Source organism: Cynara cardunculus (assembly GCF_001531365.2).
Source record: "Cynara cardunculus var. scolymus isolate 2C chromosome LG 8, CcrdV1, whole genome shotgun sequence".
Taxonomy (NCBI): domain Eukaryota; kingdom Viridiplantae; phylum Streptophyta; class Magnoliopsida; order Asterales; family Asteraceae; genus Cynara; species Cynara cardunculus.
In genome coordinates, this window is record NC_037535.1 from 24,129,971 (window position 1) to 24,145,877 (window position 15,907).

General features: G+C 35.4%; 2 protein-coding genes across 2 annotated transcripts; both read left to right on the forward strand.

Annotated features, from left to right (window-relative positions):
• Positions 1-86: 86 nt before the first annotated feature.
• Positions 87-5,626, forward strand: LOC112517005 (MLO-like protein 14). Its single transcript, XM_025124286.1, has 15 exons — positions 87-218; positions 951-1,008; positions 1,103-1,326; positions 1,450-1,566; positions 2,358-2,418; positions 2,523-2,617; positions 2,741-2,815; positions 3,227-3,312; positions 3,438-3,487; positions 3,571-3,611; positions 3,701-3,871; positions 3,958-3,993; positions 4,078-4,145; positions 4,248-4,308; positions 4,992-5,626. The coding sequence occupies exons 1-15, from the start codon at positions 87-89 to the stop codon at positions 5,391-5,393; spliced, it is 1,677 nt and encodes a 558-aa protein (XP_024980054.1). The 3' UTR covers positions 5,394-5,626.
• A 1,669-nt stretch (positions 5,627-7,295) lies between these two features.
• Positions 7,296-15,855, forward strand: LOC112516987 (putative nuclear RNA export factor SDE5). The gene is made up of 12 exons (XM_025124267.1): positions 7,296-7,476; positions 8,488-9,158; positions 10,403-10,428; positions 11,921-11,998; positions 12,443-12,513; positions 12,635-12,828; positions 13,591-13,676; positions 13,762-13,818; positions 13,973-14,040; positions 15,045-15,145; positions 15,242-15,312; positions 15,546-15,855. Coding segments are annotated over exons 1-12 (1,542 nt in total). The 5' UTR covers positions 7,296-7,474; the 3' UTR covers positions 15,663-15,855.
• The last annotated feature ends 52 nt before the right edge of the window (positions 15,856-15,907 follow it).

A 15,907-nucleotide genomic window follows, 5' to 3' on the forward strand; every position in this document is an offset into this window, starting at 1 on the left:
TTTGGAGGTTTGGTGGTAAGGAGTTACAAAGAGGGTCGTACTAGAGTGGTGGAAAAATTGGGTTAAATTATAGAATTTGTTGAAAAATGTCGTCCGAGGATGCTAAAGAAGAATCAAGATCTTTGGCTTTGACTCCAACATGGTCTGTGGCTACAGTCTTGACCATCTTTGTTGTTGTTTCCTTGCTTGTTGAGCGATCAATTCATCGTTTAAGCAATGTAAGTGTTGTTGTTTCTAATTGTTTGGTTTCATATCTTCAATTGTGATTCTTTAGGTATGTATTCCACTTTGAACATCAAGATCAAGTCAAATTCATTCTTGATTTTGGCTCAATAACACCATGTTGAGATGTTGTTTCGTGCTTAATCAAAGTGTGTTCAATATATGTATCTTTATCTAGTATTGTGATTGTGTGATCATGGACAGAACTGTATTCTTGTGTAATGCCTTTGACAGCTAGTTTGACACAGAATCTTGAAAGGTCCTTTGGAACTTGTATGTACATTTAGGGTGTGTTTGATGCTCTTGACAGGATAGAGCAGGGAGCACTGTTCCATGTTTGGCATTACTTTTATGTAGAAAAGATAGGAACAAAGTGGAACTGGCGTGTTCCAACCCTACCCCATGGAACAAGCTAGAACAAGCCTATATTTTACCAATATACCCTCAAATTAAAACCTAATTCCCTTTTAAATATTTTTGTTAATTCTCATTTAGATTGATTATTTGGTAAAAAGAAAACACTAAACAACTCATAGGGGTATTTGGTCATTTTACCGGTCCTATTATGTCCGGCCCTGTCTTACCAAACACCGAAGAACTTTCTTGTTCTGTCTTGTCTGGGTACCAAATGCACCCTTAGGTTTGAATCTTCTTTATGTCTTTCTATGTGCATACTTCAAGGTGGAAGAGGTTTTATTTGTTTCTGACGTTTTGTATTGATATGCCAGTGGTTGAAGAAAACAAATCGCAAGCCATTGCTTGCTGCGGTGGAGAAAATGAAAGAAGGTATTTTGATATAGGGAACCGATTGAAAGAAATCTAAAACTCTTCATATGGCATTCACCATTCTGATTGTCATTATTTGGTTGTTTGTGTGCAGAGTTGATGCTTCTTGGCTTCATATCTCTCCTTCTTACAGCCACGTCTAGCATTATATCGAATATTTGTATCCCATCAAAGTATTATAATAGTGCATTTGCTCCATGCACCGGGTCTGAGGTTGACGAAGAAATGGAAAATAGCAAACGTAAACTTTTAATGATCGTTAATCCTCATTCGGTTAGGAGGGTATTGAATGAATTGAATGAAAACACCTGTCAAAAGGTGAGTCATGTTAATGTACATTTCTTGTATCGTGTTAATGTTTTCTGTATATCCATTAAACTTTTAATTCATTCAATGCACCTGGGTGATCTTAGGACTTGTCTTTTCATTTAAACTTTACAGGATCACGAGCCTTTTGTATCATACGAAGGCCTTGAGCAACTGCATCGCTTTATCTTTGTTATGGCAATTACTCACGTCTCTTACAGCTGTTTAACGATGCTTCTGGCTGTAGTGAAGGTTACATACTTATCTTTACTCTTAATTGTTGACTTCTTTTTCACGTTCCCGCTTACTAGCCTCCCTCCTTGAATGTAAAAAGATTAAAACTTTTAGAGCCACCAGTCGTGCACTATGCAAGTTAATTGAAAACATAACTTGAAATGGTAAAATACAGAGGAATCTTTATGTGCCATTGTCAAATGCTTATAATTTGTTGCGAAAGATTGGGTCTAAACAACTGTATACGAGTCTTTACTATGGTTAAATCCGTAGTTTCTTGTATCAAATGTATTATAAAGAAGTTGAAGTATCTTGTCGAATGCCCAATTGTCTTCATCACTTAGATTACATGCCACACCATATTGCATATGAAATAGTTTGTTGTTTTGCGTTGTTTCTTCCTACTTACGGGTTGTTTGGTTGGTTTTCCATTAAGTTTTGTATGGATAAAGTTGTTTGTGTGGAGTAATCTGTCTGTATAGATTGGGAAAGTTTTTGTTTGGAGGGTTTTTTCATTGGTGGAAGGATCATAATTTTTTAATTGGGAGATGCAGGTTTGGAAAAACTTTGTTTTCCGCATAAAGCTCTCCCTAGAAGCTTACCGAATAAACCACTTTCTATATCATTAAGCTTCTACCAAACAATCATCTATAGCTAACAGAATAAGTTGCAACTAAATACCAATAAGCTCATTAAGCTGCTAACAAACAGGGCCGTAGTCTAACTGGCTTTGTTTAAATGAGAAAAAGATATGAATTTATAACATGTTGATGGCCTTGTTAAATCCGTGTTTGTTGTAATCTCGCCAGATCCACAGTTGGAGGAAATGGGAAGATGAGGCTCAAGTGGATCGGCATGATGTGCTAACTGGTATTACATACAAACCTCTATATCTAATTGATAATCTCCAATTGTTATAATAAAATAGAATACGTTATAGGTTTGTTGTTCGTTAACTTATTTTCTTATGGCAGAAATATCAAGAAATGAGACAATGCGGAGACAGTCAACTATGGTCAAATTCCACGCATCCAATCCTTTGGTTAGAAATGGTTGCTTTACTTGGATGGTAGGTACACTGGCCATCCAGCTTCACTTGCATTGCTAGCTTCTTTCATTCTATACAAATGTAAACTTGAAATTGTGTTGCAGCACACACACACACACATATTTGATTTAAATTGCTTTACAGATATGTTTCTTTCGGCAATTTGGGCGTTCTGTTGTTCGTGCAGATTACCTTACCCTGCGGAAAGCCTTCATCATGGTACGAAACACTGAGCTAACCCAAATCACTAATTTATGTAGTAGATTTATCAGGTTCAGGAAAACCACAAAAAATGAAAATCTGAAGAAGACCCTAGTAATTGTTCATGTACGATATGCATAGTTGCATACAAGTAATTTGTCAAGTATGCATATGTGCATTCCGTACATATGAATGGTTATTAGGGCGTTACTTAGTTTTTCGTTTTTTGGGGTTCTCCCCGAAACCTCACTCTATCTATCTATCTATATATGTGTGTGTGTGTGTGTCGAGTTTAAATGAAATAACTGGCAATTGAGTTATATTTGTTGTAATTTACATGTTTTAGGTTGAATTATGCCATAAGCTCGTTCATAATTATGTACCTTCAAATTATTGTTCACGGTTGTTTGCTTTTCTTATTCCTGGCAGAACCACCACCTCACGTCAAAATACGATTTTCACAGTTATATGATTCGTTCTATGGAAGAAGAATTCCAAAGAATAGTTGGAGTAAGGTACGGGATCTTCTTGTTTTCTGATGGGATCTGCCAATTGTTAGCTTGGCTTTATTCGTTGGTTCTATGAATATTATAACCGTCAAGGAAGTTGGTGAAATTTTTGCTTGTTCGGTTTTCTGCAGTGGCCCACTTTGGGGCTTTGTTGTGGCTTTTATGCTCTTTAATATCAAAGGTACTTGTTTTACTTCTCGAATTCTGAATACTGAAGAACGGCAAATGAACTTCATTAATCAAACTTGTATATCTTGCTTGCAGGATCAAATCTTTATTTCTGGATCGCCATTATCCCGATCACTGTAAGTACTCATTCTTATCCTATCAAGAGTGTTGATTGTGCTCTATTCACATGTGAATATTCTGATGGCGGATATGTGTCTATGTTCAGCTTGTTCTACTTGTGGGTACAAAACTGCAACATGTTATCGCTACTTTGGCACTCGAGAGTGCAGGAATTACCGGATATTTTGCTGAAACAAGGTTAAAGCCTCGAGATGAACTTTTCTGGTTTAAAAAGCCGGAACTGTTGCTCTCTTTAATCCATTTTATTCTTTTCCAGGTTAGCATCGTATTCTTATTGAAGATCTTCTTGCACATTAAACGTTAGTTTTTCATGCTTCTAACTTGTGATCGATTTCAATGCAGAACGCATTTGAGTTAGCTTCGTTCTTTTGGTTTTGGGTAAATTTTTTTCTACTTGATTTCAGAACCACATTTTGATTTTGAAAGTTGAGTTATATAAAGGTTTATGTTGTTCTATTACAGTGGCAATTCGGCTATAATTCTTGTTTTATCAAGAACCATATGCTCGTGTATATCCGGCTGATTTTGGGGTATGCATAAGGTTTCATTCGGTTTGATCTTAATTGGATTTCGTATGTATTGCTTTCACGAGCCATCATTCATTATTCTTTTGTCGTCTTTCTGTTATCCAGGTTTGTCGGCCAGTTCTTATGCAGCTATAGCACCCTACCACTTTATGCACTCGTTACCCAGGTATGATTTACGACCAAAAAGAACGTTGGCTTTTAGAGATTGTAGTTGTATTCATGAAAGAGATACCGGAGATTCTTATGAATTTAGTTAGAGTGTTTTGAGTCCTGTATGTTAGGTACAGACCATCGAAGCATGTTGAGTACGATAACTCTCTATGAGGGCTCTTTTGGAGGATACATTTAGGGACTCACTTTTGCCTCTATCGAGAGGGCTTGTCAGAGTCCCACATCGGCTAGGGCGCTAGGCACGGACCATCAAACCTGTATGTATGTAGGAATCTTTTGTCTCTATATAAGGACTCTTTTTTAGAATAATCTAATAGCGTCCACATATTCTCATATGTTATCGGAGCCAGAGTCTACCACATTTAGGGATTCAACATGCTTCTGCCTCCGTTTGAGGGGGCATGTTGGAGTCCCACATTAGCTAGGTATGGACCATTGGACTTGTATATATGTAGAAACTTCTCTTCTTTCTATAAAGGCTTTTTTGGAGAGTAATCTGATGGGGTTTCATATATTCTTACATTATATCAGAGCCACCATTTTGAGGAGGCATGTTAGAGTCCAACATCGGCTAGACACGAACTAATCAAACCTATATATATATATATATATAGAAAACCCCCCTCTATATAAGGGCTATTTTGGATAGTAATCTGATGGGTTCCACATGTTCTGCAGATGGGTACAAATTACAAGGCGGCTTTGATTCCACAGAGAATAAGAGATACGATCCATGGATGGGGAAAGGAAGCTAGACGGAGGAGAAGAAGGCTTGGCATGTATGGCGATGATTCAACCGTTCACACTGACACGAGCACTGTGATATCCGTAGAGGAATTCGACCACCACGATCTCGATAGTCCACGGGCCGGAATGATGCCTGGTGAGGGTCTTGAAATCGAGTTACAACCGCGTAGCATCATAATTAACGGTGATTCCCCTTTTGTTGCTAATGAAAATTCAAGTCGGGCCGGTACACCGCTCCTTCGACCTTGCGCCTCCGTGTCTTCTTCGGCTTCCCCAAGCTTTGTGCCAGAAATTATCACCAGATCATCGTCATTGCCTTCTCCGCGAGAATGAAAAAAATATCGACATTTTTATAGTTTTTTCGTGTTAATATGTTGAGGTAGTGATCGGTTACAAATCTATAGGAACGGAATTATATAATGATATTTGATACTTTACATGACTGTAAATGTAGACATAAACCTCGTTTTACGATACGAAGAAAACAATCAAGATTGGAACTTTCCCCGCTGAATCGAGGAAAGGCACAATCTTTTGTGTTGTTTTGCACCATTTTCGGCTTTTCTACAACAGAATTTGCATTGATTGTAGACCTTTGAGCAAATAAAATCAGAACAACCGAAGTTTGGCTATCGAACTCTGGTTGTTCTAATCAATTGTTTTTGTCAATTATAGTGAACGAGTTTTGAGAATGTTGTATCATGTACTTGTTAGTACGTACTAGAGTGTGATTGCGTGCTTACTTGACTTATCTTATGAACGTAAATCACCTTTAAACTAAACATTTGCAGCGGAAGTCTCTATATATTGATATAGATAGTGACTTATTCAGTAAGCCTCTAGGGGGAGCTTTATGCAAAAAACCAGATTTTTCCGAACCTACCCCTTGTTAAAAAACATGCTTCTTCCAAGTTCCATCTATGGAAAACCCTCGCAAACAAAAACTCTCTCAATCCATACAGACAGATTAATCCACACAATCACCTTTATCGATACATAACTTAATGGAAAACCGACCAAACAACCCCTACATCTAGTACATAACTACACGTTTTTCCTTTGCCGATACATTCTTTTGGCATGCTAAAGAGTTCAAAACGTGTAAAACACACATCATGCATTCATCTGAAAAACGTTTATAGATATGTATCTCGTTTTATAACTCGAATGAGAGTCATCTGATCTTGTAGGGTTCTCGAAATGATCGAAACAAGTTTTTACATACATGTAACATACGTACTAGGTGCTTAAAGAGACTATTAAGCACTAGAGCATGCAAAATGGAAGTTCTTGTTGAGATCCCTGTTGGATTTTTATAAGAACTTCTATTGTGAAACATAGGTTCTTGTCCAGTTACAAGTTCTAACATGTTCTTGAACAAAAACCAGGTTCATGCCTACATTCCTTTTTCATCATTGTTTTTTTATTAGTTTTTTAATCATTTTTTTCTGCTTTAATAAATCATACAAGCTAAAATTCATACAAAAATATAAATTAATAATTATAAAATATATTTATTAATATTGTTTTATATTTTCCTACATTCCACAATACCCTCAAATTCTTATAAATGTTGCTTAATCTCCAATTTTTAATCTTTATCCTTGTATTTTTTTCTAAATTGCATTTTTTTTTATTAATTTTCACCAATCAGATTGAATATATTGTGTTTTTTATAAAGTGTATTGATATGATTAATTTTATATAATGTATACTATATTATAAAACATTTGACAAAAACTCTTAAAAACCATTTTTTATATATGAAGTACTGTTTATTGATGCATATTACTTAAACTTCAAATATTACAAGTAAATTGTGCGTAAGTATAACTTAACCAAACTCCATATTTGAATTCATGCAACTAACTGTTATAAATATAATCAAATACAAGATAAACATTTCATTTTAAATATTAAAAATCTAAATATAATTAAGATAATCATTAAGTTATAACTGAATACTTAATTATTAACTTTATAAAAAATTAGATTATTAAACTTAAATTAAATTATTTTGTTACGTAAAATTAAATTATAATAAATAATTTGAATAATAAATTATACGAATAAAATCTTTTAAATAATTAATTTAATATATGTTTTTTTAAAATTTTATGATATTTTTAAAATTTACATTTTATTTAATAATAAAAATACATTATTTTTATAAAATCTCGTATTATATTGATATAAATAAATAATAAAATAAAACATTGAAATCCAAAAGTTTTTGGATGGATTGATCACCTTCTCTTCTCTTGGGAAAAGGGAAGTTTCTCAGAGAAGGAGAGTGTTTCCCCTGCTTCCAAATTCTCCCCCAACTATCATCATCATCATCGAACACGACGACGATTATCAATCTACAAACATCTCAACTTTTCTCAACAATCGCTTAGATTATCTGTAACGCCATGTATATAGATCCAAGCTTTTTAGTCTACCGTTTTATATATCGTACTGTTTTTAAGTACCGCCGATGATTTCCACTTTAGTAGTGTTAATTCTTGTATACATTCACTGTAAAGTGTGTAGATTTTGCCTAGGTTACTGTATTGTTGATTTTTGTGTTGGATTGTAGTTAGAGTAGACGATTTTGAATATGATTTTTTTTTGCATCGATAGGTTATTTGTTCAAGTAGGTTAAGATGCTAAGAATTCTCGATACATGACAATGCAAAAAACAATCGGAAGAAATGCAAATTGTGTTGATTTTGGTTTTGATTTGTGTTATTTATTGATATTTGCTTTTATGGCGTGAAATTTCATCTATATTTACTTTTCAAGATGTTAGATTGGGTTCAGGCTGTTCCGCCAAAAACTGACCTAGTTTGACTAGAGGGTTATTAATGGTTCTGCTAATAATATAGACATTAGTGATTAAACTCGCATGCTACTTTAACCGGTGAAAGATTTCCTAAGAACATTTGTAGTTACGAAATACGAGAATGCGAATTGATGGGTTAGATGTAAATTATGCTTATTGGTTAAGTACATTGCTACTTATCACTCTTCCAGAGATATTTACAAGCATTGCTTGTACATTTTAATGTATGCAATATGCTAACATGTATTGACAAATGATGATTATTGACTAAACTTAATTGTAACAAAAGAAAATGGTTATAAAACGAGATTGTGTTGTGTATGCATGCAAAAATCAGGCTAGATCAAGGAGGATGAAACAGTTAAGTTGGCCTTTTTGGGATTGAAAATCCTAACTATTAAGTTTGGTATTTTTGGAAGGAATATTTCAATCCTTAGGGGTAGTACAGAGAAGTTATCTGTATATGTGTAAAACGTTGTGCAGAAAACTAGACTTGAAGTTTTTTGGTTGTTATTGATTGTAATCAAGTAGTAGTTTTTTCAGGTCCTTATTTCTTTAAACTGTTAATGATGATGCTTATACCTTGTTTGTGCCTGAAAGGACGAGGATGGATGGACCTTCTTCCAGTTCAACTTGTTCCAATGATGATGACAAGAACTTGGAATGGTTGTTTGAAGCTTTTGGATCAAAGATATCCATCAATGACATGGCGTCTGCTTATTGCCAAGCAGAACATGATTTACGTAAAGCTAGCGAAATAATTTGTAATATGCTGGGAAGTTCTTCCAGCAATGATATACCCATATCGACGGATGATTTGACCAGTGAATCAGCTGTTGGTTCAGATAATAATCCTATGGGGAAGTCTTATGAGACAAGGATTCTGTCTCAACCCAAGCCAACAAACTCTGGTATATCGGTGGGTACAGTTTCTGGTGCTGATACTACAATGTCAGCCACTTCAATTAATGAACCTCCAAAGGTTCTTTCTCGATCTAAGCCAAAAAATTCTGGCATATCAGTGGGTACCATTTCAGGCATAATTGGTGCTGGCTATGGAAGATCAAGGCCTTCCACTAAAGAATATCGTGAAATTACCAAACCGGTGAAGTTGATGTCAACTGAGTTTCCTGTTTCTCAGATATGGGTTGAGAAACCACAATCAGTTAATGCAACAACAGGAACTATGAACAAGGAGATTGAACAATTCCTTCTTAAGATGCTTGGGGACGGCTTTAAATTAGACATGGGAGTAATTAAAGAAGTTGTAGGTGAGAACCCAATCGTTCAGATTTTCTTGCTTTTGAGTATTTGATCAAATAACAGTATGTGATTATTTCTGTGGTTGGGATAGTTAAGCATTTAATGTAAAGAGTAGTTCATCTCTTGTCCATAGAATATTAATCATCCTTGACATCTTGTTACTTTGTTTCTGTAACTTGTGATGATGACCCCCGTATTCTCTGGAATCCTTTTTCTTCCCAGTGCAGCAAACTCTGCCAAGATGTGTTAATTGTTGTTCTGTTATGTTAGGACACTTTTTTTATCCAGATGTTAATATTACATTGAGTGGTCTAAAACAATCACTTGAATTTACATGAAGCAAATGACCATTATCAAGTGCTGTTGCAGAATCACCAGATTGTGCTTCTATTATCTTTTCACATCGTCAATTTTTGGTCGGGCGGGACTCTATCATCTTTGTTGATAAGTTGGTTATAATTGAGCTTGGGATCGACCAATATGATTCTCTAACCAAAGGTCATCTACAGTTTCAAAATGTGACAGTCCAATTGCTTCACGAGGAAAGAGAGCTCCTTAGATCCTCAAAAACCTCATTGATGTCATTTTATATGCAAAAATAACATAATCGTCGGTAGTTATTGTCATCAGCTTGATTACTCTCTTGAATCATTTTTCATTTTACCTTTATGTTTTTATCTTTTTTGGTCTCAGGATTGTAACTGGTTCCCCTTCATCAAATTGTCAACGGACCTCAATTTGTCTTTACTTCTGTTGTGGCAAAGATAGATTGTTTCCCAAATCTAAACAACATTCACTCTGGTTTGTATGTCACCTGAGTCTTTTGACCATAAGGCTTTTGGGTGTCATTTACTAGCATATATTGCATGGATTTGTTATTGCTAGTATGCTATTACTTTTTAGTAGTCTGACAAAACTAAATTCTCTCTCTATTGCTCCTACTACATAAGGTGGAAAGCACATTTAATTGATAAGGTGCCATCTTCAGAAACAATCAAGAGATCGTTCTGTGTTGGTTGATTAGTTGTTTATGCTTATTTTTTGTCTTCCTGAGTTTTCATCTTCTCACTTCTAGTTTGCTTCAATCAGTGCATGTGTGTTGATGGTCCGGGCATGGGTTTGATATTATCTGACTACAAAGGTTTTTTAATTGTTAATGTTAGATGCATGGCTAAATGTCAAAGACTTGTCCTTCAATTTTTTTCATACAAACTTTATGGTTAACATGTTGCCGTGCTTTTTGAAATTGCAGGTGGTTGTGGGTATGACGTCCGAGAGGTAGGTTATCTTCGCCTTTCCATATCTTTCATAGCTTTCTTTTAGTGACAATGATCACTTGTCTTTTAAAAAAATAGAGCTCCCAAGTAACAAAAATGGAGGAATTTAAGATGTTTTTAATATACAATAATATAGATGAGAGTGGTGTTCCCATGTTATTGATGTCCATGTAAAAATCATTAGTGTCTATTTCATGCTTTTAAATGGATGCATGTGGATGCTAAATATTTTAATATATTATACTTAACTACTTGTGAAACAGTTGAAGACCCATCATCTTACTTCAACATACATGATCCATCGTGGCTCAAGACATTGCCAATTGTTTTTTATATGGAAAGCATTAAGGATCTTGTCATGGTATCGGAATCAAGTTTGGGTGCATGCTTACAGTCATTCTGTTTTTGCTTCAACGGTCTTAATCTATTCAATACACGAGGGCTTGTGTTAAGAGTACAAGCACCAAATTCGTTTGACAAATCTTGCTTCAATATATATGATCCAAGGGTGACTTCGCTCATTGCCAATTGGTTTTGGATGGAAGTCTATAAGCATATTTCCACTAACTATTTAAAAGTACAGTTGTCATGAAGAACTTGGGCGTCAATGGATAAATAGGTTGTAAATACGTTGTAGAAATTCCTTAAATAAGATGATGTTTTTGTGTTTGATGATGGATGGTGCAATGGTGTTTATTGTTATTGGGAATGGTGGGTTGGTGGTAGTTGTTATTAGTGGTAGTGTGGTTTCTGTAGGGGGAGAGAGAGAGAGGATGGTGGCGGGACAGCGGGTGGTTGGAGTGGTGGTGTGAAGCCATGAGATAGATGAACGGAGTTTATTATTAGCCCTTACTCTTAAGCCACTATGTGATTATATTTACACGGTTAGGGATCTAATATTTCAAGCGACGATCTATGTTCAACTTAAATCCTTAAGGGGTAAGGTTTTTTCTTTTTCTTCTGAAAACTACAAAAATAGTTTACTGATAACAGGGACGGTACAAACATTAAACAGTTTGGTTATCGACTGAATTCGTCTGTGTTTATGAGTTCAAATGTTTTAGTGGTGGTGACAATGATGGTCATTTGATATCTGATGGAGGTGTTTTCCTTTATCTTACTATTTTAATGAGGGTTTTGATTCATGCTATGGCGACACTGTCAAATCTTTGTTTTTCTTTTAATAAGATTCTAAAAACAGTTCTGCCTACCGTTCCATTAGTGTGTGTGTGTATATATGTTAAAAAGCTATTTTTAATGATTAAACATGTTTCATGCGCTATCATATTACACATCTAACACCAATCTGGATCGTGTAGCTTATTGCAGTTTGATGTTTTGTGAAACCTCTCTGGTTTTGTTTAATTTAGTTGGTTGGTATAAAGTTTTGAATTTTGATCTTCTCTTCAATGTTCATATTTTTGTTTGTATAGCGACATTTTATGTTTTTATTCAAGCGTTCCATGATCCTCTTACTTGATATGCTCATGCAGAGTATGGAGAAACTGATGGACATGTCATCCCCCACTTTGGATCAGCAAGATGTCACTCCAAGCATGGTCAACCAAACTGTAAGATCTACGTTTCATGGAATAAATTTTGAGAATTATGTTTTCCACATAAAGGAATCTTTTTTAGATCAGAAAGAATTTAAATAGTTGACTTCTTTTAATTTTGATAATTTATTCATGATTACCATCCTGTGCCTTATTCATAAAATCGACTGGAAAAAAGGCATTGTACTGAAAATTGAAGATGATACCATACAAAATGCAACTGCAAAGGAGAAGTACCATTAGCTTATAGATAATATCTTTTAGAAGGACCAAGCCAATGGTTTATGCTTTCTGAAAGTATGAGTTCGGTGAAAACAATATGTATGATTCGGATTGAAATCTATGTATGTGTTTAAAATTTATGTGTATTGGGCTAGTTACTTACCGACTGTGGCAACTATGAGCTTTCATTTCCGTGCTTTCTTATTCATATTTTCTCCATCATCTATTTTATAATAGAAATCTATTGATGCACGTCAAGATCTGGACATCAAGTGTGAAGAGAAGCTGAAATTCACCGCTTCAGGAAGGTATGAAGCTTCCGGTTTTTCTGTGTCCTATTCCTCAAGTGTAAATGTTGATTTAGAAAAAAAGGGCTTTATTTTTATCATTGCCTAAATGTCAAATGTGTTTCTTGATCGTTTCTGACAGTGGCAGGGAAGATCTTGAAAAAGAAGTTTTGTGCAACCTCTTTACTGTCCCTGAAAGATCTGAAGTTAAACCAAGAAAAATCCTTCCAAAAAGAGAACCAAGGACACGACAATTTGGTCTAGTAACTGGACCTTTAGAAGAGGGAGTAACTGAGTTTAGGACTCCGATTGTAAAGAAGGAAGGTAACGGGGACGGTAAGGACTCGTAACCTGCTCTTTCTTGTCAATTCTTCTACTTCTTACTATAGGACTTATGTTATATCATTTGAAAAAGATTTATTTATTCTAGTAATGTGTTTGCTTATTAGAATATTATCGAGTCATGCACTTTGTCATCACCGAATGTAATTGTTTCATCTTCTTGGTCTATCCTGATAAGGTCTCCTACTTTAGGTCTTAACTCAACAATGCATGCAACTCTTAGGCTTTCTGACATTATATCTTATGAAACTAGTCACCAAAGATTTATTTATAAATAAATTACAACTGTTGCAACAACTGTTTTAGAAGTTTTGGGTAGAGAAATTGTTACTAGTAAAACCGAACAAAACCAGACAGATCTGGTAAATTCTGTAGCAGAGGTATGGTCTGATGGGGTAGGATGTAAGCCTACCTTCCCTCTACACCAAGGGTAAAGAGGTCGTTGTTACTACTGACTAGTATGGGCCCACCAATGGATAGCATGTGTTAAGAAAGCATCACCGGTATTTTAAGTAAGAGTTTTGTGCTTTTTGCTTGACATTTACATGTGTGAGATGTGCTATGGGATGAAAGAGCACCGTCATTCTGTTTACTGTTTAGTTTTTTTATGGGTCGACATGGCTATGAACTTGTGGAGTGGACTTGATACGGCCCTCAATTCAGCCATTATTTCATCAAGAATTGGATAAAACAATTGTAATATGTTGGTTGATCAGATTGTTAATTGTTAAAATATGCATCTCGTTTGATGAACAGGAAATGAACAAAATGAAGATAACTATGAGATCCTAAGGGAAGCTGCAATGGAGTTCTGGATTACAATGAAGAAATATTATAGAGCTGTAAGCAGGAACTTTCGGGTCTCATTTACAATGAGTAGTTTGTATATTCTATTTGTGATCTTTAATGTTTTCTCATATGTGGCAGGCTGCTGATGCATATGCCAAAGGTAGCTACGAGCTTGCAGATAAGCTCATCAAAGAGGTATGAATGCCGAATACCCATGCTTGGATTTTTGTTTTCCAATTTCTTTATTAAATATTTTGAGCTTGATGGGTTCTTTTCTTTTCTCTCATATCTATTTGGCATGGTTATTGTTTGTGCTCCTTGTTTGGTTGAAATATGTTTGGCCATGCAGGGACACTTTTTTATGGCCAAGGCTCGAGATGCAAATGAGACATCTGCCAAAATCCTCACTCAAACCAGGTAATTTTCTACACGACAAATAAACACACACGCTACTCGCCTTTGGTGAGGTTTGAATCCTTGACCTATTTGGAGACTAGGCTCTATTGGTAACTCAGATACCGCTAGGCCAAAGTCCCTTTGGTTGATCTGTTTGATTTAGAAAGATTCATAGTTTTCTCTTCTTTCATCTTTAGCCAAATTCCAGACATCTCTCCTTTACGTGTTTGTCGTTATTAATTTACACCCCATCATCCCTTTCGTCATTATATAATTTCTTCATAATTGCAATTTTTGTCCAATCCTATCTTTCGTCTTCCTATACTATAAGGGGTGTTCATCGGTTGAAATCCAATGGATTTAGGTGGATCTGATCAGATCCAATCATCCATTGGATGTTGGATTTTGTCACCCGATCCAATTCAACTAACATTGGACTTCCCATCCGATCCAATCATCCATTGGATATTGGATTTTGTCATCCGATCCAATTCAACTAACATTGGACATCCAATCCAATCCAATGGATGATTGGATCGGATCGGATCGGTTCCATTCATTGGATATCACTATAGGTCATCCACTGGATTGGATTGGATTCATCCAATATCTTGATCCAACTTTTAACCGATTAATCCACCATTTCAACCAAAACCTATATATTTTCTTAAGTTATTAGAAAACAATACATAAGAACAATATCGTAAAATGTTAATAATTATATATGGTTATTAATTTGATGGTCATTGGATGATAATTTGACTGTCGTTAGATGGTCATCAGATTGGACCGGTTCGGTTTTATTGAATGCTGGACTGCCATCCAAGAACCGACCCATCCAATTATAATTGGATATCCGATTATGGTTGGTCGTTCTAATTAAATAGGTCGGTTTAAATATCAAATGACTTTCTGCACACCTCGGTATAGCTCCGATGGTTGCTAATAGTATATTCATTCCTCGGATTAATACTTAAATTGCATCTTGTTTGATGTATTATTATTTATGCTGGTTGTTGTTGCAGAGACGATGGGGAATCAATTTCTATTGACGTAACGGATTATGAACCAAGAGACGCAGTACGTCTATTGAGAACTCAATTGAAATCCATGTCTGGCATACCATGTAGGTCGTCATTTTTCTTTCTTTCTTTCTTTCTTTCTATTAACTTGTGAAAGTCGTAAACAATGTGATTCGTCTCTGTTTGCTGGTATTTTGCAGCCATACATTATCTGAAGGTTATGGTGGGAACCGAAGTTGATATAACAAAACAACAAGCTCGTAAAAGCTTGGTAAGATTCATCATCTTTCCCATGATTCATATATCATTTTGCAGGTGTCATGTTGGGTCTCATATTAGACTTATGGGCTGTTTGCTTGATAAAATTGAAAATTACAAGAAATGAAAATGTTCCCCGAAAATTTTGGCTTATGGGGGAATGGGTCAATTATATTATATAAAACCAAACAGTTTCTTTTGTTTTTAATCCCATTAATTACTGGTTAATACCTCTAATAAACGCAGATAAGTAAGCTGCTAGAAAAGGATGCGATTAGTTGGACTGAAGAACAGGATGGACAAATAATGGCCATCCGCATCGATGTGATCAATCCAAAACGTTTGAGTTTTAACAAAAAATAGTGAGTTGGAAGTAATTTTGGTGCCCATCAGGAGTTCTTCACGGAAGCATCTTTCACCATAATCCAATTTCTAAGCTTATGGGCAAATGGTGAAAAGACCTTGTGCTCTTGTGTTTTTGACATCTATTTTGGTTATTGGGTTATGGACATGTTGAATCATTGTTACAAGGTGTTATGCTGTTGGGTTGTTTAACATTTCCCAAACTAACCAACGACAAAGGGTCCCAATCTAATCGGTTTTGGATA